This window comes from Panthera onca, chromosome A2, assembly GCF_046562875.1.
Source record: "Panthera onca isolate mPanOnc1 chromosome A2, mPanOnc1 haplotype 2, whole genome shotgun sequence".
NCBI lineage: Eukaryota > Metazoa > Chordata > Mammalia > Carnivora > Felidae > Panthera > Panthera onca.
The window spans coordinates 125,605,775-125,628,953 of record NC_138340.1 but is presented as its reverse complement, the minus strand read 5'-3'; the positions used below and the strand labels follow the sequence as shown (position 1 = coordinate 125,628,953).

The 23,179-nt window shown below is 43.2% G+C and overlaps 1 protein-coding gene across 1 annotated transcript in view; it reads left to right on the top strand.

Annotated features, from left to right (window-relative positions):
- The first annotated feature begins 5,616 nt into the window (after positions 1–5,616).
- Positions 5,617–23,179, top strand: part of TBX20 (T-box transcription factor 20) — a 61,097-nt gene continuing 43,534 nt past the window's right edge. The window contains exons 1-5 of the mRNA XM_060632871.3: positions 5,617–5,852; positions 9,194–9,449; positions 10,489–10,653; positions 14,358–14,466; positions 18,354–18,512. Of these exons, the coding sequence (XP_060488854.1) occupies positions 5,726–5,852; positions 9,194–9,449; positions 10,489–10,653; positions 14,358–14,466; positions 18,354–18,512 (816 nt within the window). The 5' untranslated portion in view covers positions 5,617–5,725. The remainder of the gene's footprint in view (positions 5,853–9,193; positions 9,450–10,488; positions 10,654–14,357; positions 14,467–18,353; positions 18,513–23,179) is intronic.

Below are 23,179 nucleotides of genomic sequence, written 5' to 3'. Positions count from 1 at the left end.
GCGGAAGTTGTCTCATTTAGGTTTGGGTATGTTTTTTAAACACCTAAGAAGCCTAAGCTCAGGAAGCGCGCCTTCGAGCCACCTGTCTGGCTGTCCCCTCAGGGCCCATGAGTCTGCCTGGGCAGACGTGGGCACCAGGCCAACAGGACCTTCATCCTGAAGCAGGGGACTGTCCTCTGTCCGCTTTTCTCCTGCTCCTGGGAGTTTCCGCTTAATCAGTTCGGAGTGTACCGTAATGGCAGGAGCGACGCTTTTCCAGCTAGAGATTTGCCTCGGAATCCCCGTTGTACCGCTTACATCAGTGTAACTTGGCTCAAATTCTTAACCTTCTTGACAAAGCTGGGACTAGGGTGAAAGCCCCAAATTTAAGTGTCGACAAAAGTCTCAGTAATCGAGAAACAATATTTTAATGCAGTAATTTAAGAAGTCAAAATTCATGCAAAAATTCACGATGCGCGAAATATCTTCGTTTTAAATAGAGACAGGATCGGTCTTCAGCCAGGCGGTTGGGAGCTGGAACACCGTGACCGCGCAGGAACAGCATTGGCGGAGGAAGGCGGGGGCGCGCGTGGAGGGAGAGAAAGGAGGGTGGAGGGGCGGGGGGAGAGTGGGTCTGGATGCCTCGCCCCCGCGGCGTCAGGAGAAATCTTTCTATGCTGTTCTTAGGATCACCTTGCGAGTTTTGCACCCAACTGTGGCTCACGGGTTCTTCTCTGGTCAGGGGGAGGCCTGAGGGGCGCCAAGGGCCTTTCCCCTGCAGTCGCGAGCTCAGGAGGGAAGACCTGGGAAGCGAGTGGTCTCGGGAAGGAGCCGGAGGGCCGCGGCCTCAGGGGAGCATCCTGTGAGGAGTCTCTGAGGCCCCACGCCTGACCTCTGGCCCCCGGCGAGGGGAGCCGCTTAGTGGAAACCGGGGTGGGGGAGGCCTGGGGAGAGCAAGAGCGGGGGGCACCCACCGCTGCAGGCCTCCGCTAGCCTGGGCCTGGCTGGGTAACGTCGCAGTACGGCGGGCCCCGGCCCCAAAGGACCTTTCCCTTCACCACCTGAGGACACGGGCCCTGGAAATGGGTGCGGCCCTCCCTAGGCCCGCAAAATATCTCTTTCCTTAGTCTCACAGCCGGTCTCAAGTGTGCAGTCCCAGGCCAAAAGCGCACGCACGCACACCACCCGGGACCGTCAGATGACAACCTCCGGCCTCACCCCTCGAGGAGCCTTGCCCGTAAAGCCTGAGCTGGGCGAATGCGCCTCGAGCGCCAGGCCCAGGGGCCTCCGGGTGGGCCCGAAAGCCTGGAGGCTTGCGGCCCGGGCTAGGGGGCGCTTCAGGGGGATCAGTCGGGTTCAGGAAAACTTAACCCCACCGGGCTGTGCGTTTGTGCGGTGGCCCCGGGAAAGGCTCAGGCTCGCACCCCTGCAGCCGGGCGGTCAAAATCCGAGGCCTCGCCGCGCGCTCCCTACCCGGCGCGGGGACGCGCGCTACTCTCTCCCCGGGGAGGTGCTTCAGGGGCCTCCGAGCGGCTGCGGCCGCCTCCCTACGCTGCTTTGGGACTTTTCTGTTCGGCAAACCTAATTTAGGAATCCAAAGCCACCATTACTGTCGCTTTTGAAGCATTTTAAAGCAGAGAGAGCGGAAAGGAGCATGGGAACGGGGATTTGGGGCCAAGTCCGCGAGTAGCTCTGCCAGGGTGCCCAGAAGCACGTCTCCTTTCTCACCTTCTCTCCCGCTGTCACCCTCGGGTGCACGGCGGCGCTGTCGGTCTGGCACCCGGTCCCACAGCCCTCGCTCAGCTCTCGCTCCAGGTGTTGGCGGCGGTTGACCAAGACCAGCCGGGAACCGGTCCCTGCTGCGGTCCGCGGAGGGTTCTGCGCTAGCATTCGTTACGCGAGGGACCGTTGGCCAAAAAGCGGGAATCTGATTACTTCCTAGGCTGTTTTCTGGGACCACTAACTTTTGAGTTCCGGAGACGACAAATGAGAATTTGAAAGGGTGGAGTGCACGAAGAGACATCTTCCAGTTCTCCAAACTCCGTAGAACCAAACTCAGACGTATAATCAAAACGTTTCATTCTCAGGCTCCAAAGTTTAACGGGATGTAAGGAATGGTCCATTATCACCATGTGACTCCTCTCCCCTGTGCACATTCCAACTGTCTATACAGTTAACTCGGCGAGACTATGAGATAGATACATGTCTAAGATCGCGAAGTTGCAGTTCAAAATTTAGACATAACAAAATTCTGTACTGATGTTTTACGTGCTTTGGTGTTACTGTTAAGGTTACCTGTGGTTTAGGAGCTTTACACACATTATCTCATTAATCCACGGGGCCATCTTCCAGGTAGGAATACATTATTGTCACTGTTTTAATGAAGACGGTGAAACTGAGGCTTCGAGAGGCTTAAACAACACCTCCACAAAGTCTCAGGGCTAGCAAAGGCTAAGTCAAGATTCAAAGCCTTCTCCAGGTCCGATTGCCCGTTCCAGTATCCCAAAGCAGCTCCCGCCCGCCTGTCGTCGGCCTGAGCAGGGCCTGGAGAGAAGCGTTCCGAATTAACATATTGCTTTGTTCCACCCCCTTCGGCGGCTTTACCTGTTAACCCGCTCTAACACTGAGGTTTTGAAGGGACCTCAGAACTTCAGCGCTCTCCGCTTCGGGATGGCTTTAAATCACCCTTTGACCGCGTCTCTCTGCCAAGCACCGGTTCTCCGTTTTTATAGCACCATATTGATTTGCAAAGGCAATAAATCTAAGAGAAGGGACAGCATCCCCCCCACCCCCGATAATTATGTTGTAGTATACATTTTACTGCCACGGTTTCAACACCATCAAGATGCATCGCTTGTTAGGGATCCCCAAACGGCCCACCTCTCGCGCCCGGGTTTGTTTAAAGTGGCCTTTTCAGCTCCTCAGGTTTGCCCGCTGTCTCCCGCGCGCTCACTTGGCCTTCTTGGCTTTTTGTTTTACGTTTAATACGAGGACTAGTCGGAGTTGCCTGCCCACGAGAGACCCAGAACTGGGCTTCGGCGTGGCCGTGGCAATTGAGAAAAAAAAAAAAAAAGTGGAAGCTGATTGGAGGCAAGTCAGCTTTCCCCTCGCTGGGCCAGTTAAAAAAAAAAAAAAAAAAAAAAAAAGGCCCTGTCATGAAATTTATTAAATTTATTAAAATTCCATTCTAAACCATTAGGATAATTAAGAAAAGAAACGGGGTTTCCTCTGTGTAGAAAAGTAATGGCAACTTTTAAAAATTGAGGTATAATTCCATAATAAGTGTTTGAAAACCAAACGTAGCCAACAAGATCTTTGCCACCCATTTGAAGCATATAATAAGTTCTAGACTGACCATGACATCACCCCCTGCGCCAATAAAAAGTTAAAAACAAAGAAAAACCCTCTCGGCAGAAATCTTCCCTTCTGAGATAGGGAAGGAACCCCTGTGCTCCTTACGTTCAAGAGGGAAATGTCACTGGTGCAATGAGATGGGGTATATGCTGGGGGGCGAAGTGGCCTTCAACAGCAACCACGAAAGGTCTGGGTTGTTCAAAAACAGTCAAAGACTAAAGGCTTAAAAGTGAAAACTGATCCTTAGGCACACCCGGTGGCTTAGCCTCTATTCTTACTGAGGATGAAAATCCGAGAGCCTTTTGCTCTCAGCTGGCGTTAGCTCTAGGATCGATCTCCCCTGAACAGCCCGGACACAGCTGCAGGGCCAGGGTGTGACCAAACCGGTGGCCCGGAGTGCGGGTCCTGCGCATAGGTCTGCCCCTAGCCGGCTGGGCAGACTGGAAACGAGATGGTCCCCTCCATGCCAGATCTGGTGTTTCCCTCTCAAAAGCAAGTGGAGATACGCTACTCACGGTGCAAACCCCTTCCAGCAATAAAACCTATGATTTTACGAATTTCCCCAAATATCTGCACAAATACACTTTGTACATGAAGACGGATATCAGAATGCGTTTCTTACCACCTGCATGCAGCACCATGTTAGAAACTATTGATACACGTTGGCAAGAGTGGCTTAAATCACGACTCCCCAGATGTCATCATTTCATAAAAGTTCTCAACCTTTGACTTTTTTTCCACTGTAAGTTTATTTCAGGACGGCAGCGGGTGCAGTGAAGGGAGAAAAAGGTTGGTGGGAAATGGAAGATGTTTTCTTTTTCTTTAAAATTTTAAGACCCACCAAGAGGCTCCTAATCGCCAGACCGGCTGGCTGGAAAGGAGCGCAAATATTTACATGTACAGCTTGAGTGTGTGTGTCAGCCTGAGTTTACACGGCTCCTAGTGAAGCGGATTACCCTGCGAATTCGGAGAATTTGAGTTATTCAAGCTGAACAAGGCCAACAGGACGACCCCCATAAGGCCGTGGGAAGTCCTGGTCGCAACCCAGTTTGCGAAGGCAGATTCCCTGTCTACCAAGTTCAAGCATTGTAGATCTCCCACTCTCCCACTGCGTGTCTCCCGGTCCCCGCAGGGTGCACGCCCGGGCCCCCGCACCGGCCCCGCACCTTCCCTAGGGTGGAGGTTCCACTCCCTAGAGTCCCTTACGGGAACAGGAACAGCGTGTTAAGTGGCGCACTGGTGTGCAGCGGGAGCCGTGGTTCTGAGAGCAGCAGCCTTTGCTAAATGTCCCCATCCCTCCCTCAGCATATCTTTTGCAGGACTGTGTATCTCCAGTCCCACTGTCAAGCAGACAGATTTTGGAGCCCAACGAGTGAGGGCACCCAGCCCTGGGAACTGCCCAGAGAGAATAGGACCTGGCCCGTACGTGGTGGCTCTGTGGCGCGGGTTTCCGCTCTACTTAAAGCTTCCCAACTTTCTTTTGGAACTTTGAGCACGCTCAAGAAAAAGAACGGAAGAAGCAGGAACTCCCCCAGGCTACTTCTGGTCTAGGTTCCCGCACTGGACCACTCTCGGGATCCCGCGTCCTAGCCGCTTCAAAAATACCCCCTCCCAACCGCGCGCAAGTCCCTTCCGCCCTGGGCTAGGCGAGTCCGCGGCAGCTCGGTGGTGGCACTTTTTCCGAACGGGTGCCAGGTTCGCGGCTGGCTGCTGCGCGAGGCCGAGCGGGCACCGCGCCCGGGGCGCGCCCTCCCTACCCAGCCCGCTGCCCCGCCCCCGGCGGCGGAATCAGGAAGCGGTGACGTGAGGCGGCGCTGACTGGCTGCGGGCCGCTGGGATAGCTGCCGCCAGCAAATTAAGGCGCAGGGCTGCGAGCGCCCGGGCGCAGTGTCCTCCGCGCCGCGCTGTGCTCCGCACGCCGGCGCCGGTACTGTCCGGCGTCCGCCCCCTCGCTGCGGAGTTCCACTCGTAGCCTCCTTCCTGCAGCTTGGGCCGCTCCGGCTGTCCCCAGCGCGTGGACGGAGGAAGGACGCACAGGGGTGCCGCGAGACCCCCGGGTTTTGCGCGCCCGATGCTCATCTCCAGCTTCCGGCGGCGCAGCCTGTGGTCCTGCGGAGCGCCCCAGGGTTCGCGCGCCCGGTGGAGCCCGAGGCTGGTCCTCTCCTGTCCTCTCCGGCTAGTGGGAAGTCTCTGCGGCTGGAGGGCTTTGCAGTGAGGGACAGAGGGCAGTGGGGAGCTCTTGTCCGGTTGGGGCTGACTCATCTGGAGTTCCCGACTCCGCTGAGATTGCAATTGGAAACTTTGCGCTCTGTGTTGGTTTTTGTCTCCCTTGGGGAAGCTGGACGGCAGTTCGGCAGGCCCCGTGCGTGGCCAGGACCGCACACTGGGGGCCATGGAGTTCACGGCGTCGCCCAAGCCACAGCTCTCCTCCCGGGCCAACGCCTTCTCCATCGCCGCGCTCATGTCGAGCGGCGGCTCTAAGGAGAAGGAAGCCGCCGAGAACACCATCAAACCACTTGGTAAGTCGGGCTGCCCGACTGTCCGCCTAGGACAGGAGCGGGCCGCCGCGCATCTGTCTGTCCCTCTGTCCCCTGCCTGCGGGAGGCTTGAGAGGGTGGCCGCCTTTCCCTGCTCTAGGCAGCTTCTGATCTTCAGGCCACGGGCCCCACGCCGGGGTCGGGAGATTCTTTTCTTTGGGGGCTTCACAGACAACCGGTTTCGCATCTCGGATGTGCGCTAGCCACTGTCTCTACTTATTCATCTAGAATCCCCAGGTCAAGTCGTACTTGTGCAGGAGAGTGTGTAACTTGGTTGGTACCAAAACAATCAGAGATAGATAATTAACCCCTTTTAAGACTCAACAGAATTTACCATGCGTGTAACACCTGCGTGTGCATTTGATCCCGAGGAGACTCTTAGCGACTTAACAAGAAACTAGTTGGATTTTGTTTTTCCTTTGACTTGAATAAACAGAATTAACTCCTTAAAGCCACTGCCATATGCTGTAGAATAAGCCAGTTGTCCCCCCATGAACCGTTTTCTTCACAGAAGCTCCAAACTTATCAGTGAGACATCATTTTGTAACCGCCATCACTTTCAGTGGAGGTTGGCAAAAACATTAGCCAGTAACCATTTTCCAAATTCCTCAACTTTTAGCTATACTGTTTATTTAACAACCTTTACCATTTATAGAAGACACTAGGCTTGGAGTAAAGGGAAAATAGGGATTATGTTCCCCTCAGCACAAGTGAACTGTGTGGGAAAGAGACTGCTGGACTTGAGTATTTCAAAGTCCCTTTACAATTAACAGAGAAAGGAGTGTTCTCATCACCTCTTGGGTCCCCAGGAAAAAATTATTTTACATCCTGATCATCTGATAGCCCGAAAATGGTGAGAAACATCAAATAGCAAACTTAGGGTAATATATTTTTTGACTCTCCCCTGTGTTTTTTCTTTCTTTCTCCCTGTCCTTCCCAACACTTTAACATCCCACATCTGAAACAGCAATCCTAGTATGAAAGACAAAGGGTTAAAGATGAAAAATAAGAGGGCTGGGCAAAAAGGAAAGAAAGCTAAAACCCCAGAGCAACTTAGAACCAAGGAAAAGGAAACAGGAAGATCTCCAGAAAATATAATGTCAAAAAGTCTCCCCTGCAAGGTTTCACTCACTTTCCCTGGTTCTTCTCACCTGCCTGAAATCTGCCAAAAAAAAGAGGAAACAACCAATGAAACAAACCCAAACTGTTTGCAGACATATTAACCACCAATTTCAAAGTGATTTTGGTGGGACAGCCCAACATTATCCACTCCTATTTCGAAGGCCTCTGAATTCTTTATGAACTCCCCATCACAGTTCAGTAGCTAGCAGGGAAAGAGCCCTTCGGGTTAATATTCCTGTCAGAATTACAGACAGCAGACTGGGAAACATGCCATTTTCAGTTCCACTGTCATTTCAGTATTGCTTTCTTTTCTATTTCTTTTCCTGAGAAAACTCGCTTTCTATCTCAATTCTAAACTATATAGCCACCACCTTCTCCCCCACCGCAAATACACAGTCTGTAAAATGAACCTCTTTCCCCTGGGCTTATAAGACGGGCTCTGAAAGACCCAGAAGGCATTCTTGTCCTTTCCAGGGGCTAGTAGTTCAACAGTGTAATTAGTGACTTTAAGCTGAGGACTCCCACAAGAGAAACACCTAGAGGTTCTGTTACAGAGAATATGGTACTTTGGATGGAGAGGTGTGAGGTGTGGAAGCAATTGTGGGGTAGGGACTCAAAAGTGTATCAGGATTGCGCATTTCAACACGTAAAATTTATTTAGAAGAGCTGCCTTCCTTAAACCACTAGAGCATTTCTTTCAGATCTTTTTTATTGAGGTACCCTTGACACATAACATTGTGTTGCAGAAATTCGGTATCATTTTCTTCTTCCTCCACTTTCCCACCCTGGCTGTCCTTAGTCTGGGGCTTAGGGAGTCTACCTTTTCCAATTGTCAGAAAAATAAGAAAATTTCTGAAGCTACGTGTTAATTCTCTATAAAGACATCATGTGAATGTGTTTCTGAAAATATTTATTGAAAATAAGATTTTGCCCTGGCGTACTTTTTGTTCTTTGAACTTGAAAATTTAAGGCCAAGATACTTAATTTGATTATTCTTAATTTAAAATGTTACAGTGAGTTGGATTATTATTGTAAGAGAAGAAAAGGTAAAAATTCCCTGCTTCCTGCTTGCCTGCCCTAAGCCAAGGAGAAATATGGGAAATAAAATGCTTTATGTGATACATAACATATACATGTCTATATCTACATTTAGAACTTGTTTCAATTCCTTGGCACTTAGAACAGAGTTGTTTAGAGATCAGTTTCACATTACAGATTCAAGTAGTTTCTTTTTTAAGGGATACAAGATAATTGGGACAATTACAAAAGTCCCCCTGTATTCCATCAAAGTGACTGGTGTAGTCCTAGGCCCTTATCAGCTGTGGAGTAGAATGTTTGGTTCATAGGCAGCGGTATTCCAGCCTGATGGTGGATGGTGTTCTTCCTACTTTAAATACTCTGCTAGCCTGGGTTGAGGGTTGTTTCCCTCACTTCCAGGACCTTTTTGAGAGAAAGGGAGAAAAATACACACACTGCCCTCAAGACATTTTTTCACACCTGTTCCCAAAATGGCCTAGCGAGCCCACTTTTGTGATTTAATAAGCTATATGTTAGAGTCTTTTGTAAGATCTCAGGCTGGGAGGGGTATTGTAAAATTGCCCTGTTATTAAAGCCTAGCACACTGAGAGCCAGGCAGAGAAGTGAAGCGACTTGAGTTTTCATTTTAACCGCATCCCCACTTTTCTTCCCTTCCCTTCCACCTTTCCTTTTTTCTTGTGGAGAGAGGGCTCAGGACGGAAGGGAAAGCTTCTCTCAAAGTAAGGAAGATGCTGACCTCTTCGTTCCCTTTGGTCTCCCTGGATAAAAGTCTCTCCTGGTTGTCAAAGAGGCAGGACTGGCAGGAGATCCCACAAGCTACAACGTCTAGAACTTGACAGGGATAACAGTAGGAATACTTGCTTTTCATCTTTCACGATCACCTCCTTTCCCTTTGTGCACTCCTTACATTTGTAGTCCCCAAAGTGGCTTTCATAATGTTAGTAACAAGCCACAGTTCTAGAACTCATTTGGTTCGGTAAGCAAGCGCTGGGTATGTCATTCCATGAGAATTTATATAGTGATGGGTTATCATGGCCTTCTTGGAGTTTCTGAACTTCACTTTTCCAAAGTCGAGTCCAGTACCTGTTTGGGTTGTGCTGTTCTCCTTCCTGTGTCTTTGCTTGACAGCGTTAGCTGTCATTCTCCATTCTCTTTGCCTGCAGAACAATTTGTTGAGAAGTCCTCCTGTGCCCAGCCCCTGGGTGAACTGACCAGCCTGGATGCTCACGGGGAGTTTGCCGGTGGCGGCAGCAGTGGCAGCCCCTCCTCCTCCTCTCTGTGTACTGAGCCGCTGATCCCCACCACCCCCATCATCCCCAGTGAGGAAATGGCCAAAATTGCCTGCAGCCTGGAGACGAAGGAGCTCTGGGACAAATTCCACGAGCTGGGAACAGAGATGATCATCACCAAGTCGGGCAGGTAGCGATCCGTGGTGGCGGTGGGGCGCTTGGTGTGTAAGGGGTACAGGGATGACAGTGGCCTCGGGTGTTCACTGGAGCTGGGTGAAACCCCACTGGTCCAGAGCACCGAGAGGAAGCTTCCCTTAAGGAGGGCTTCTTTCTATCAACTTGCTTTTGGAAAGAGCTGCGAGACAGACTTCTGAGCATTTATTTGCTTTCTCAGGATCTGGCCATGGAAAACCCCATGGTGGCCGTGGCCTTGATGAGAGGGATGTGGGGACCAGTGATCTGCCATCTGGGAGGGCTTTGGGGTGGGGAGTTGGCATCTGGAGGGAAGCAGGAATCTTGCTGGGGGTGTAGGGCAGGCTGCTGGGTGCTTCCAGGGAGGCAAGTAGCTTCCCTTTTATTGGCCTCAATTTGCAAAAGCTGCCAGTTCCCATTAAAAACTAAAATTAAAACCTGCCCAGAGGAATGAAATTTGAAACTCACACTGTGTAGGATGGAGTGCTGGTGCGGCGGGCCCCCTTGGTGCCTTAGTGGGGCAGGCACGGGGTAGTGCATGGGGGTGCAGGTGGCTCCCCAGGCCTGGGACAAAGACTCTAAAGGTCAGTGGCCTGCAGCCCTGGTCACTCCAGCTCTGTAGACTCTGGGAAATACCCGCAGGGTCTCCCGAACCCAACCTACCCTAGATTTCTGTGGCTGAACTGAGTTTTCTCCCTGCAACCCAAGAGGGTTGGGAGACTGGGTCTGCTCCAGAGACTTTGGTCTGGGGGAGTCTGACACGTTTGATAATACAGCATACGATTTTCCCTACTTGAAGACCTTCCAGTATTAAAAAGCAAAACAAAACTTTTCACGTAGCAAAGGGGACTCCTATGATGGTGACACCTAAAATTATGTAGGTGTGGGAGAAGGAGGGTCTCAGTACTCAAGTCTCTGTGGAAACAAAAAGGGTGTGGGGGTCAGTGGGGAGGGAGTAGGACCTCGCCCTTTTATTCAGTGACTCATTAGCCTCCAGGAAGGAGCTCCAGCGGATTCTCTTTGTCTCCTTGTGTCAGGAGGATGTTTCCCACCATTCGAGTATCCTTTTCTGGCGTGGATCCTGAGGCCAAGTACATAGTCCTGATGGACATCGTCCCCGTGGACAACAAGAGGTACCGCTACGCCTACCACCGGTCTTCCTGGCTGGTGGCTGGCAAGGCAGACCCACCACTGCCAGCCAGGTTTGTGCCTTCAGATTTTCGGGCAGAGCAAATGCAGTGCGTATGAACCCTGAGAGCAGAATGTGTCTGGCTGGTTGAATTCTAAGCAGTTCTGTTTTTACAGTGGTGAGCTCTGGTAGAGAGCATTCCCAGCCCAGAGGAGTGACTACAAAATATCTGAGAAAGGCAGAGTTTGTGCACAGACGGAAAGTCGTCTTTAATTGTTTCTTTTTTTGTAATTCATTTTCAAGCTTTCCTAATTTCAGTTAGAATATTCATTAGAGATCCAGACCTATTTCATATGGCACCCATCATTTCTAGTTGGCTGCTTAACACCAGACTGAATAAACCTGCTGCTGAAGTGGTTGCCCTAACATCCTTTTGAGAAGAGTGTATTTGAGTAAAGTGGTTGTTCGTAGTAAGTACTTCTTAGTAATATGGTAACATCTGCACACAATAAACATCATTTTGGTGAAATGCATTTGTTTTTGACCAGTAAGGGACTCAGAAATTTTACGTAAGAAAAGCAAACTCTTTTTCACCCCTTCTCCATAATAAGTTCAGTGGGTGGATGTAATTCAACAACAGGTTAATATTATTTTATGCAAAATGTTACTCAATATGTTAGGGATCATATATGTTTATTTTTGTGCTGTTCATTGGTAATGTTTTTGAAGGAGAACTCTGTTTAAAAAATCACATGCTGCTTTTTATTGTTGCCGCTTTGCCCAAATTAGCCTTCTAAGGGGGGAAAAAAAGCATATATTAGCTTATGCAAATAGTAATAGCTGAAGTTATAGGAATCTAACTGAATACTTTAATACAAGCAAAGGATATTAGCGGACTTTACAGTTAGGGTTCTAAAGCCAAGCCTCGCTGATTTTAAGTTGTTTTATGATTACCTAATTTTTGTAGTTTGTTGGAAGTTCCTATCAGAATGAATAATTTATTTACATGTACAGACTTAGGAACTCTGAAGTTTGGTTGATTCTTTGTAAGTATCTAGTCTGGAGTTTTAATCAAGGCACAGAATCAACACAATTTACACACACTAGTTCAGATGGAATATTAAGCTTACTTAGTCACTGATCACATTATTGAGCTTACGGTATGCTAAATACACTGGAGAAAAGATTAAAAGAAGCCTCTCAGACTTTTCCATTCCCACAGGAGACTAGGAAGGACATCTTCCCAACTCTTCCAAATCAGTATATTAAATAACATACTAAATAGCAGGCCTAAGACATTTTACAAAAATGTTACACCCATTTTTTTTTTAAATAGAGCAAGATTCACCGTCTTATAGTTGGTACTAAAATGATTATATTAATATTCTTTACTATTTATCATTAAAGAGCTGATTCTTACTACTCTCAAGCTTACTTCCACACTTTACAAAATCTTTTTAAATGAGAGAGAGAGAGAGCGAGAGAGAGAGCGAGCTTTAGCAGTATTCTAACCATTTTTACAATCAAATCTTCTTTTTTTCTCTCCCCAAAGTCTTTCCTCTAAGAAGTTAATCCCTCTTATTTAGCATCTGTTTTCTTCCTATCTGAAGGTATGAGGAGCTGGTGCAGGCCAGCAGGACTTTGGAAATATGACATGCCTTGTTTATGTTACTAATCTGTTCTGGTTGGAGAAGGAAAGCACGTACCAATACACTATCTTAACTGAAGCATGTTTAAGCTATTGCTGGAATTTTAAGTCCTGGGGGACTTGAGATCTCGAGGAGGGGCTTCCTGTATGCTTTTTTTCATTCATCTTCAGTATATTTATACTGATATTAAATAAAAGTGTTTGGTGTGTTATAGGGTAGAAATATTCTACCAATTTTAAACAAATATTCTTTATTATTATTAAAACAAATAGTGCTGTGTTGTATAACTCTGTAAGGGAAAGGTGAGGAACATGGGAGGTGATAATTTTTGTATTAATGGTAGAAGTTCCTTGTGGTTCTTATTCCTTGAAACATATTGTTTCAGACCAAAGTTTACCAGTCAGTTGTTCCTAACCAGAAGAAATAATACTGGACAGTATCATTTGATCTCCACAATGGCAAGATATATACATTATCTAAAGTAACGTTATCTTTTCTTTTTTTAAAAAATAATGTCATATTTTCATATAGGACCTTTTGTTGTCTTTAAAGCAATTGATATTTAAATAAGTTAGTCTTTATTGTTGTGAAGACCCATGTTGAATTGATAAAGAAGGAACATTTCATGAACTTCTAGGACTTTAAATATTTTTGAACCTTTTTTGGTGGGGTAGGTAGGATGTGGTGCTGGCCAGTAAAGCAACTTCATATAGTGATAGCCTTGGAGGGGTATACTTGAAATGTTATGATGGTTGTATCATTAAGGAATATACTTCGATTGAAAGGCATTTTTAAACACTCCTCCAAAACCAACAGACAGACAAACATACACTGAAAGACTTTAAAGTTCTTATAAGGGTCTAGTAAGAATTTCTAGTGCTGTTAGTCTTTTTTGTGCTTTGCTTCTGGCGGGCTTTCACATTTCAGTACGGCTACCTAATTCTTCTGTTCTTAGTCCTGTTTGTGACAGAGCATGGCATAGACTTCTGGTTTCTTTTCTTTCTTTCTTTCTTTCTTTCTTTCTTTCTTTCTTTCTTTCTTTCTTTCTTTCTTTTAAAGAAACACTGCAAGTAAATGTTTTGTGATTTTTTTTTTTCCCCACTGATGTTGCCCCAACCATAATATTTATGTTTGGTTAAAGATACAAAGATCCTGTATAAAATTGAGATATAAATAGCCTGTTAAATGGATAAAGGGATTTGTCCTATTAAATCAGGGATACTTCCTTTTCTTTCTTGAGTTCTGTATCTCCCCTGACTTCAGACAAGCTTATATCCAGTGGATACCAGAATTTGAATTTACAGAGTTATACTTTGTGTAATACTTTGCAGATAGAACAAATGGCCTACATCTAACTGTGAGTTTTCTTGCACGTAGCAGCTGATAAATGATAAATACGTGGTAAATACATTTTTTCCCATCAAAGCTCCCCCCCCTTTAAGTTGTATATGAATAAATACATTGAATAATATGAGGTTTACCCAGCTTTTTTTCACTCTCATCTAGTGGGCACTTAACTAGATAAAAGTCATAGTATTTAAGGTACTAGAAGAAATAACAGACTGTGATCTGTGAACCATTAAAAGTTAGGCAGTCCGCTGTAGTAAAATTACTTTGTCTTATATTTATAGACTTCTGCATCATCTTCAAGTTTAAATGAATGGGTTCTCTAGAATTGTTTTGTCTTTTATGTTCTTCATCCCTTCATTGTTCTTTTTACTTTTAACAGTATTTACACTAGGTACTTGTTACACAATTAGTATAAGCTTGTCTCTCTTTTGAAAATACCCACAACAGTAATAAGATTTTATATTTTACAGAAACAGACCAGTAGTTGATTAGATAGATGGAACAATATTTGCCTTTTAAAAATGGCTTGCCGAACAGACAATAGAAAATTTATTAGGTAAAACCCCTTTTAGATCACTGGTACATAAAGAAACATGTTTAGATGTTTTAGATTTATTTTGATGTTGTTGTATTATTAAATTTGAGATTACGTGGGGCAAATAAAATTCACCAACATGAAGTTTTTGCATTCCTTTAGAATCAGAGTATTTTATGACCCACAGAGAACAGATTTTAAAAATATATTAAAGATTAACAAAATCTCTCATAATTTTCTTAGGCTGTATGTACACCCAGATTCTCCTTTTACTGGTGAGCAGCTGCTCAAGCAGATGGTGTCTTTTGAAAAGGTGAAACTCACCAACAATGAACTAGATCAGCATGGCCATGTAAGTACAGTGCCTTGGATTATGTGGATTCCCTGGGATGGAATGGAGGAGTCCCTCAAAACTTCCTCCCTCTAAATCTCTTCCTCCCCTCCCTCTCCCCATCCCATCCTCCATCTATGAGTCATTCATTGAAAACATCCATTTGTTCTTCAGGGAATTTTGTTTCCTCTTCTTAAGACATCACTTACAGGGATGCCGTGTGCCATTTCTATGCAAGAGAGTCAGGGACCTATGGCATTATAAATGTCCTAAGACTGCACCAACCAAACAAAGGGAATGTGCATTCTGGATGCTACTGTAGCCCATTCTTGGGTTAAACGTCTAGTTTCTGTCAGTGGTATGTTAGATGACACAGCATAGGGGGAATAGGACGGACATCTCCCTTGGGGGTTTCCCAAGGTGTGTTTATAGACCATGTTCATGGGAGACGCAATAGGACAAAAGGGTTTTATGCCCAAATAAACTTGACGAAGGGCTCTTTACTCATTATATACCCCTGCTGTAGAGAGTCTTAGGAATATTAAGGCACAGAGAAGTCTTGAAATGAAAAATAAAACATTTGATTTTATGTCATAAGGAGTTCATCAAAATATGGAAAAAGAGAAATTTGAATTCTGGGCTCATATCAGTAATTAATAGTACAAATAGCCATTGACGCATGGCTTTACACTTTTGGTAAGACTGCTTTGTAAGGAATTGTGATGTTAGTCCATGCTCTTAAATAAAGATTGACATAAAAATTGTTTTAGATTTTATGCTAAGAAAACTTTAGACTTGCATACTTCTTTTTGATAAGAATACTGGGTTATTTGGTTTTGCCTCAATTGCCAGAAAGCACATTGGTATTTCACTGGTTACTTCCCTGGGCTTAGATATTCTATCATTATTCTCTCTCTTACCCCTTTATTAAGGCTCTTGTTCCTTCAGGTTTTAGTTTTTATTGGATCTATGCACTTTAGAAGTTTCAGAACTTTTCTCAGAAAGGATGGTTATAAATAGATATATATTAGAGAGTTTTAGACATGGTTTCAAATTGGAAAATCAATTTCCAATGAAATTGGAAGCAAACAAATCACTTCAGACGTTGCCACCATCCATTCGCCCACAAGAGACCTTGTTTATCATGACCAAATCAGAGTAACCAGGTACTCATGACTCTGCTGTTGGGATGTTGCAAGTAGGTTAATAGGTTTCTGTTATTTTATGTATTGGAAAAGATAATTGACTTTTATCTTTAAGACTGTTGGGATAACTGTCCTTTTCTGTTTTTTTAAAAAAGATGTTTTCATTGATGGATTTTTTTTTCAGGTTAAAAATGATGAGTATCTGAGAGACATTTTCTGTAGGCCAGATCATTCTTAATGTCATTCATATTAAAATTTCTTGGACTCCACTGAAATCTTTGCAGGGAGAAATGAAATTTTTAATGGTTCTGATATTTTCCATATGTGAAGCTTTGAGAAGCACTGTTTGAGTCTTTCCAGAAAGACTTGAGAGTTCATTTTGAAATCACCTGTCCAGAATTAATATGTTCTCCTTTCAATATCAACTTCATGGGTGGGAATAGCACCAAGCTGGATTTCAGGAGCTCTGGGTTCTAGTCTGATTATGCCAAGATTAGACCTTGACAAATTGTTTAGTCTTAGATGATTGTTAATATCCATTTTAGCTTTAAAGTTTTATTATTTAATGTAACCCTTTATCACCATAAATAGTGTGTTCTGAAAACTACAAGGCAAGATTTTTAGATCTTGTGTAGTTTAGCCAAGTGCTTTGAATTAGTCCGGAAGAAGCCCTTCTTACAGATGCATTTTTAGTTTTATAACAGGAAAATTTTTTACTTCAGGGAATTTAGTTCTTCAGTGAAGCAAAGTTCACATTTCTTTTAGTATTCCTTAACCCAATGAGATCTTGAGCGGATAGTCAAGGAGCCCTGGCTCTGAGATTCAGTCTGAGGTTGGACCCTCTCCAGCACCTTTTCCCGAAGGAAATTGACCTAGGGATGGTGTAAGTATGGGAGAAGGGACATTATTTAAAGCTTAGGGCTTTGTCCTTTGTGTATGTGTGTGTGTGTGTGTGGGGGGGGGGGGTGTGGGTGTGTGTGTGTGTGTGTGTGAGAGAGAGAGAGAGAGAAAGAGAGAATGTGTGTGAAAATTATTTGTAACTTCTTATTACAACACATAATGAATGCCCAGCGTTTTTCTTATATCAGTTTTAAGAGTTTACTTTTGTCACTTTGAATTTATTCCAGTTTTTGTTTTGTTTTGTTTTGAGTTTATTCCAGTTTTATGAGTGAGCGTAATTATCTTAAACTCCTTGGAATAAATGTCTTATATAAAGAAATGACTTTTTTAAAGTCTATTCCAATTCATTTGGAGCTCTCATTTGTTTTAGTTATTCCTCTTCAGGTTTGGGATCATAAAAGGATGGCATGTTCAAAATTCAATGCCAGTTAATGTCCTGTAACTTTAAGTTGGCTTATATCTCAGCACAGAGAGAGATTGATTCTATATTAGTTATCTCACAGTGACTAGTATTTAACTCTGCTAAAGTAAACCAGCAAAAATACTCATCTACCACACCCATGTTAGTCTAGAAGATGCATCAACACTGCCATTGACCACACTCCTGCCACACTATTTATCACATGCCGCCCAGGAAAGTCAGGCTCTCTGCTAGGCCCTTGGGGTGAAGGGCATACAGTGTGAGCACTGTTATCCTAGGAAGGACATGCCCAGTTTTGCAGATTTAGGTAGCTGTCTGAGCGGCAGTGGGGAAGATGTAGAAAATCCTTTATATATGAAAGTGAATTTTGTTGCTCGGATTTCATAATGGCGAATCATTATATTTTGTTTAAAACATTCATGAGAAATACTGCCTGGTTAATCAAGGTAGACTTATGATTTCTAAGTTTTAGGCAACTTTTACTGGCTGTAAAACAGAAGATGGTCATCACTGTCATTCATGTTTGGTTCATAACAGTGAGTCAGGAATCAACAAAATTGTCAGAAATACTACTACGACTACTAAAGTTTACTGAGCACTTCCTATTTGCTGTGCAACTTATGAGAGTTAACATCATCTTATCCTCACCACAACCTTGTGAGATTAAGTTTTTGTATTTGAGAAAACAAAGTTGGAGAGGCGAGATCATTTGGCCCAAGATGAAGGAGCTAGAAAGTAACAGTTTCTGCACTCTAAGATCTAATGTCACCTAACCTTTCTTAATTCTTTTTATTCCCCTCTACTACCATAAATAACAATCTGTCCTCCTGGAATATATAAGTTCTTACTTTAGAAAATTTAGACATACATCCTCAGTCTAACCAGACTAACAAAATATATTTTAAAGACTTGATTAAAAAAAAAAAAAAACAAACTTATCCTTCAGATGTTTTCCCCCCCATCAGTTTAGAAAGGACCCTTGAAGCAACTTGTATTATTTACACTTGTTTTGGTAAAATGTGATTTCACAACTATGTTTCTGCAGCATCCTGTGAAAATGATTTGCCTTAAGAATGGAAACGGTGGAGTTGTCTGGGTGCCTCAGTCAGTTAAGCATCTGACTTTGACTCAGGTTGTGATCTCAGGGTTCGTGGGTCCAAGCCCCATGTCAGGCTCTGTGCTGACAGCTCAGAGCCTGGAGCCTGCTTCCAATTCTGTGTCTCCCTCTCTCTCTGCCCCTCCCCTGCTTATGCTCTGTCTCTGTCTCTCAAAAATAAATCAACATTAAAAAAAAAAAAAAAAAAGAGTGGAAAGGGTGGCTTCTACTCTTAAAACTTAAATTTGAAACTAGATTTTATGGTTCTTTCTTTGCCTCATTGCAGTTTGGCCTGTTTTGCAATATAAATACTTAATATTCAGTACTTCCCATCTCTTTGTTGTAGATAATTTTGAACTCCATGCACAAGTACCAGCCACGGGTGCACATCATTAAGAAGAAAGACCACACAGCCTCATTGCTCAATCTGAAGTCTGAAGAATTCAGAACATTCATCTTTCCAGAGACCGTTTTCACAGCAGTCACTGCCTACCAGAATCAACTGGTGAGTTTGGCATTCACCATTTATTTCCTAAATAAGGCAAAGATTTAGGAGCTGCTTTCATTTTCGTGGAGAGAAATGAAATCCCAGAACTTAGTATCGAAGTTGACTTTGGTGAATGCTATGGAGTATCAGCCCCAGGACCTCTAAGCGTGTTGAGTGACCATGGCTCAAAGTTATGATGGTCTGTATTATACCATCTTGTCTAGAGTCTTTATACTCTTGGTCAGGTTGTTCACTGCCCACTCTCCCCCGCTAAACCTGCCCTATCTGCCTTCTCAAATTTTGTTCTTGAGAAAATCACCTGCTTCCTTTTTCTCCTTCTGGTAAAGCCTCATGATATATATATACATATACATATATATATATATATGTATATATATATGTGTGTATGTATATATATGTATATGTATATATATATACACACATATATATATATCATACCTATATAGCTATTTCTTCATAAAATTTAGAGGTTCAGTTTTTTTGCTAAACTAACACACATATTCCAGCCAACTATCCAAACTACTGATATTTTAGATATTTTGTGAAGCTTATTTAGTGTAATTTAAGGTAATTCTAGTAGAATGATCTCTTTAGATAATAAACTGGAGCATGTAAGCAGTATATATTTAATTAACATCAAGACATCTAATTTATAATATTGAGTTTTATACTTTTTACTCTTTGGTATATGTCACATTTCAAGCTTATGTATTTCTTCATCTATAAGGTTTAGTCCAACTCAATAAGTAATTATCAAAGTCTTAACTAAGGGCTAGGTACTGTTAGATACATTCCCATATTTTTTTTTCTTTTTTGGTCAACATAACTTTGAAGGCTGGGGGTAATAGGAACATTCTGTAGTGAGGAAGCTGAAGCTAAGAGACGACAAGAAACTTTTACACTGTCATAAAGGACCAAAAGTAGAATTCCTTTTGTTCTAAAAGGAACTCATTAAGTTTACTTGACAAATTTGGTTGTTTGTGGCCTCTCTAAGGTCTTTGTATCTTGCTTTTATTTGATTAGTTTCAAGATAACCAGGACTATTGCTTTCCTCTTGTTTTGATGTTGTTATATTTTGGATGCTGAGTGAATGAGTATTTGTAAGGTGTGCCTGGTAGATGGCTCAGAGTCCAGAGTGGGATGGTCAGCCAGAGGAGGTATGGTATTGAGTCTCTCAGGAAAGAGCTGGGAGCCCGGGGAGCCCTACACAAATGAGGAAATGGGAGCCCAGAGAAGGGATGTGAGCAAAAGGCAGGAGTGGATGTGTGTCTGTAAGACATAAGCACCTATAATTTCTCTGTGACTTGGAGTAGACATCACTTCACCACTGTGACCACCATTTTCCTTACCTGTAAACTGGGGCTAAGAACTACCCAGAACATCTTGACCATTGCTGTGAGGATCACATGAGGTACTGTGTGTAAACATGCCTTGGAAATGGTAAGACACTCTATAAATAAGGCATGTGGCTACTATTGGACTGTCTCTGGAGTGTGCAAAGAGGATCTGTCACCTTCGGGATTTTAACACATTAGTGGCATGACCTGAGCCGAAGTCAGACGCTTTAACCAACCGAGCAACCCAGACGTCCCTTTTTAAAATTTTTTTTAATGTTTTTATTTGTTTTTGAAGCAGAGAGAGAACATAAGCAGGGGAGAAGCAGAGAGAGAGGGAGACATAGAATTTGAAGCAGGCTCCATGCTCTAAGCTGTCAGCACAGAGCCCGATGTGGGGCTTGAACTCATGAACTGTGAGATCATGACCTGAGCCAAAGTCAGATGCTTAACCAACTGAGCCACCCAGGCGCCCCTTTTTTCTAATTTTTTTTAATCTTTTTATTTTTGAAGGAGAGAGAGACAGAGCATGAGTGGGGGAGAAGCAGAGAGAGAGGGAGACATAGAATTTGAAGCAGGATCGGTTATCTCTTAAGGTAACAACACGAGAGTAGATACTTTCAGAGAATGCCCAAGCTAAAGAGTTGGGTATAGAATGACGCCTACGGAGGTCTACAACTTTAGTACTGTTTCTCTGAGAATCTGAAACACTGACACCAATGATACTAGGTTTTATTTGAGGACACGTGTAATATGGATATCATAGATTTGGAAAGCATTCCTGAAACATTCACTTTACACACATTGAATTTGTAGCATTTGTACTATAAAACATTAGATTTGTACTACTACAAGAAACCCATTGATGTTTGAGACTCAAATAGAGACTTGTCATGTGAAAACTTCATTGCTTTTATCAGAATTCTCTGTAAAGAAAACCAAAGCAAGAATAGGTAAATTGTGGGCTTTTAGTGAAACTTACAAACTGAAGAAAATTGAAGGGAAGTTTCTAAGAATAACACCATAGATTCAGTTTAGTAGGTGAAGGAGCAATCCTGCATAAATACTGGTAGCACCTCTCAGATCATGGTACAATGGGATAGGAGGTTTTACCTACATAATTATAATAATAACTAGTATTTGGGTACTTACTGTGTGCAGGGCACCACTTAAAGTGCATTGTCCTAGTTAATCTTCACAAGGATATTACGAAATAGGAACAAACTATTTTTATGTTACGTTTACAGCTGGGAAAATTGAGGCATGGGATTAAATAATTCATCCAAGGTGACCTTACTGCTCCCACCACAGATTTAAGTCCAAGGGGTTAGACTCAAAGGTCAGTGTTCTTAACCTCTAAGCTTTAGGTGCCCGGTGTCCCCAAGAAAGCAGAACTTTATTTCCTCTCAGCTTGTGACCCTCATGGACTCGGAGACATCCTTTTGAGAGGATTTCAACTCTTTATGTTAATTTTTTAAATTTCTTTTCAGGAAGTTCTCACTACTTACCTGCTGCGTGCAGGGCACTGTTCACTCTGTAGAGCAGCTAGTGTAATGACATAGTAATCATCCTAAACTAACAGCTAATAGGAGCCAGACACTTTAATGACACTCTCTCATTTAATTGTTTTCCACTGAACTTCCTATTTAGAAAAATTTTCAAATACTCAACAGTGATGTTTACCCAAAGAATACAAACATACTAATTCAAAGGGATACATGCACCCCGATGTTTATAGCAGCATTGTCTACAATAGCCAAATTAATGGAAACAGCCCAAGTGTCCATTGACTAATGAGTTGGATAAAGAAGATGTTATATGTGTGGATATCTATATATACACATATACATTCTTTACGCATTCATCAGTTGATGAATATACATATATATACATATATATGTATAAAATGGAATAAAAAGAATGAAAAGAATGAAACTTTGCCATTTGTAATGACATGGATGGAACTAGAGAGTACTATGCTAAGTGAAAGAAGTCAGTCAGAGAAAGACAAATACCATACTATTCCACTCATGTATGGAATTTAAGAAACAACAAAAACCAAGAGACCAACCAAGAAACAGATTCTTTTTTTTTATTTAAAAAAATTTGTAAATGTTTTTATTGATTTTTGAGACAGAGAGAGAGCATGAGCAGGGGAAAGGGCAGAGAGAGAGGGACACACAGAATCTGAAGCAGGCTCCAGGCTCTGAGCTGTCAGCATAGAGCCCGACGCGGGACTCGAACTCATGGAGTGTGAGATCATGACCTGAGCTGAAGTCGGATGCCCAACCAACTGAGCCACTCAGGCGCCCCAAAACATTGATTCTTAATTATAGAGAACAAACTGGGTGGTTACCTGAGGGGAGGTGGGTCAGGATCTGAGTTAAATAGGTGATGGGGCTTAAGGAGTGCACTTGCTGTGATGAGCCCCGGCTATTGTATGGAAATGTTGAATGACTATATCATACACTTGAAACTAATATTATACTGTATGTTAATTTAAAAAAAGACTAAAAAAATCCCCCAAATATCCAAAAGTTAAATAAATGGTAAAATGAACCTCATGTATTCTGCACCCAAATTCAGCACTTAACATTTTGCTAAATTTGCTGGACCTCACCTGCCCTGTTTCTCTGTATGTACTTTCCTCCTCCCTTCAATCATTTGAAACTAAGTTGAATACGTCATGATACTTTCCCTGTAAATACTTCTACAAGTATATACTGACAATAAGAATATTATTTTTGTAAGCACAGTATCTTTATCACAGCTGAGAAAATTAATAAGAATTATTCCTTAATATCTTCTAAAATTCAGTTCATACTAAAATTTCCAGGATGGACCAACAAATTTGTAATTTGTTATAAAAATTTATAATTTTTCATTTACCCCCTCTTAACTAGGATCCAACTACAGTTCATGGTTTGGGTTTATTCGTTTTAATTTAAATTTAAAAAATCTCTTTTTTTCTCAGTATCTCATTTAATTCTGACACACGTCTCCTGGAGAAGACCCCATGAGACCCATTTTGTAGATGAAAAAAACTGAGGTTCTCCTTTTTATTGGCATTGCAAGCCCAAGGAAATGACCATTGACAGTGTTAAGGTTTGGACAATGAATTTGTAAAATACATTAAAATAGACTAAGATACTAATAAACACACATCCTGACACTAGTTTTTCATCTTGCAAATGTTTATTTCTAATTGAGATTATAAGTGGGCTTAAAATCCATTCACCAGTTCCTAGCTATCATTCACTGCATCATAAAGTATAAATATTAATGTGATTAGTATATCACTTCATTGTAAATAACCTTTAATAGGAGTGA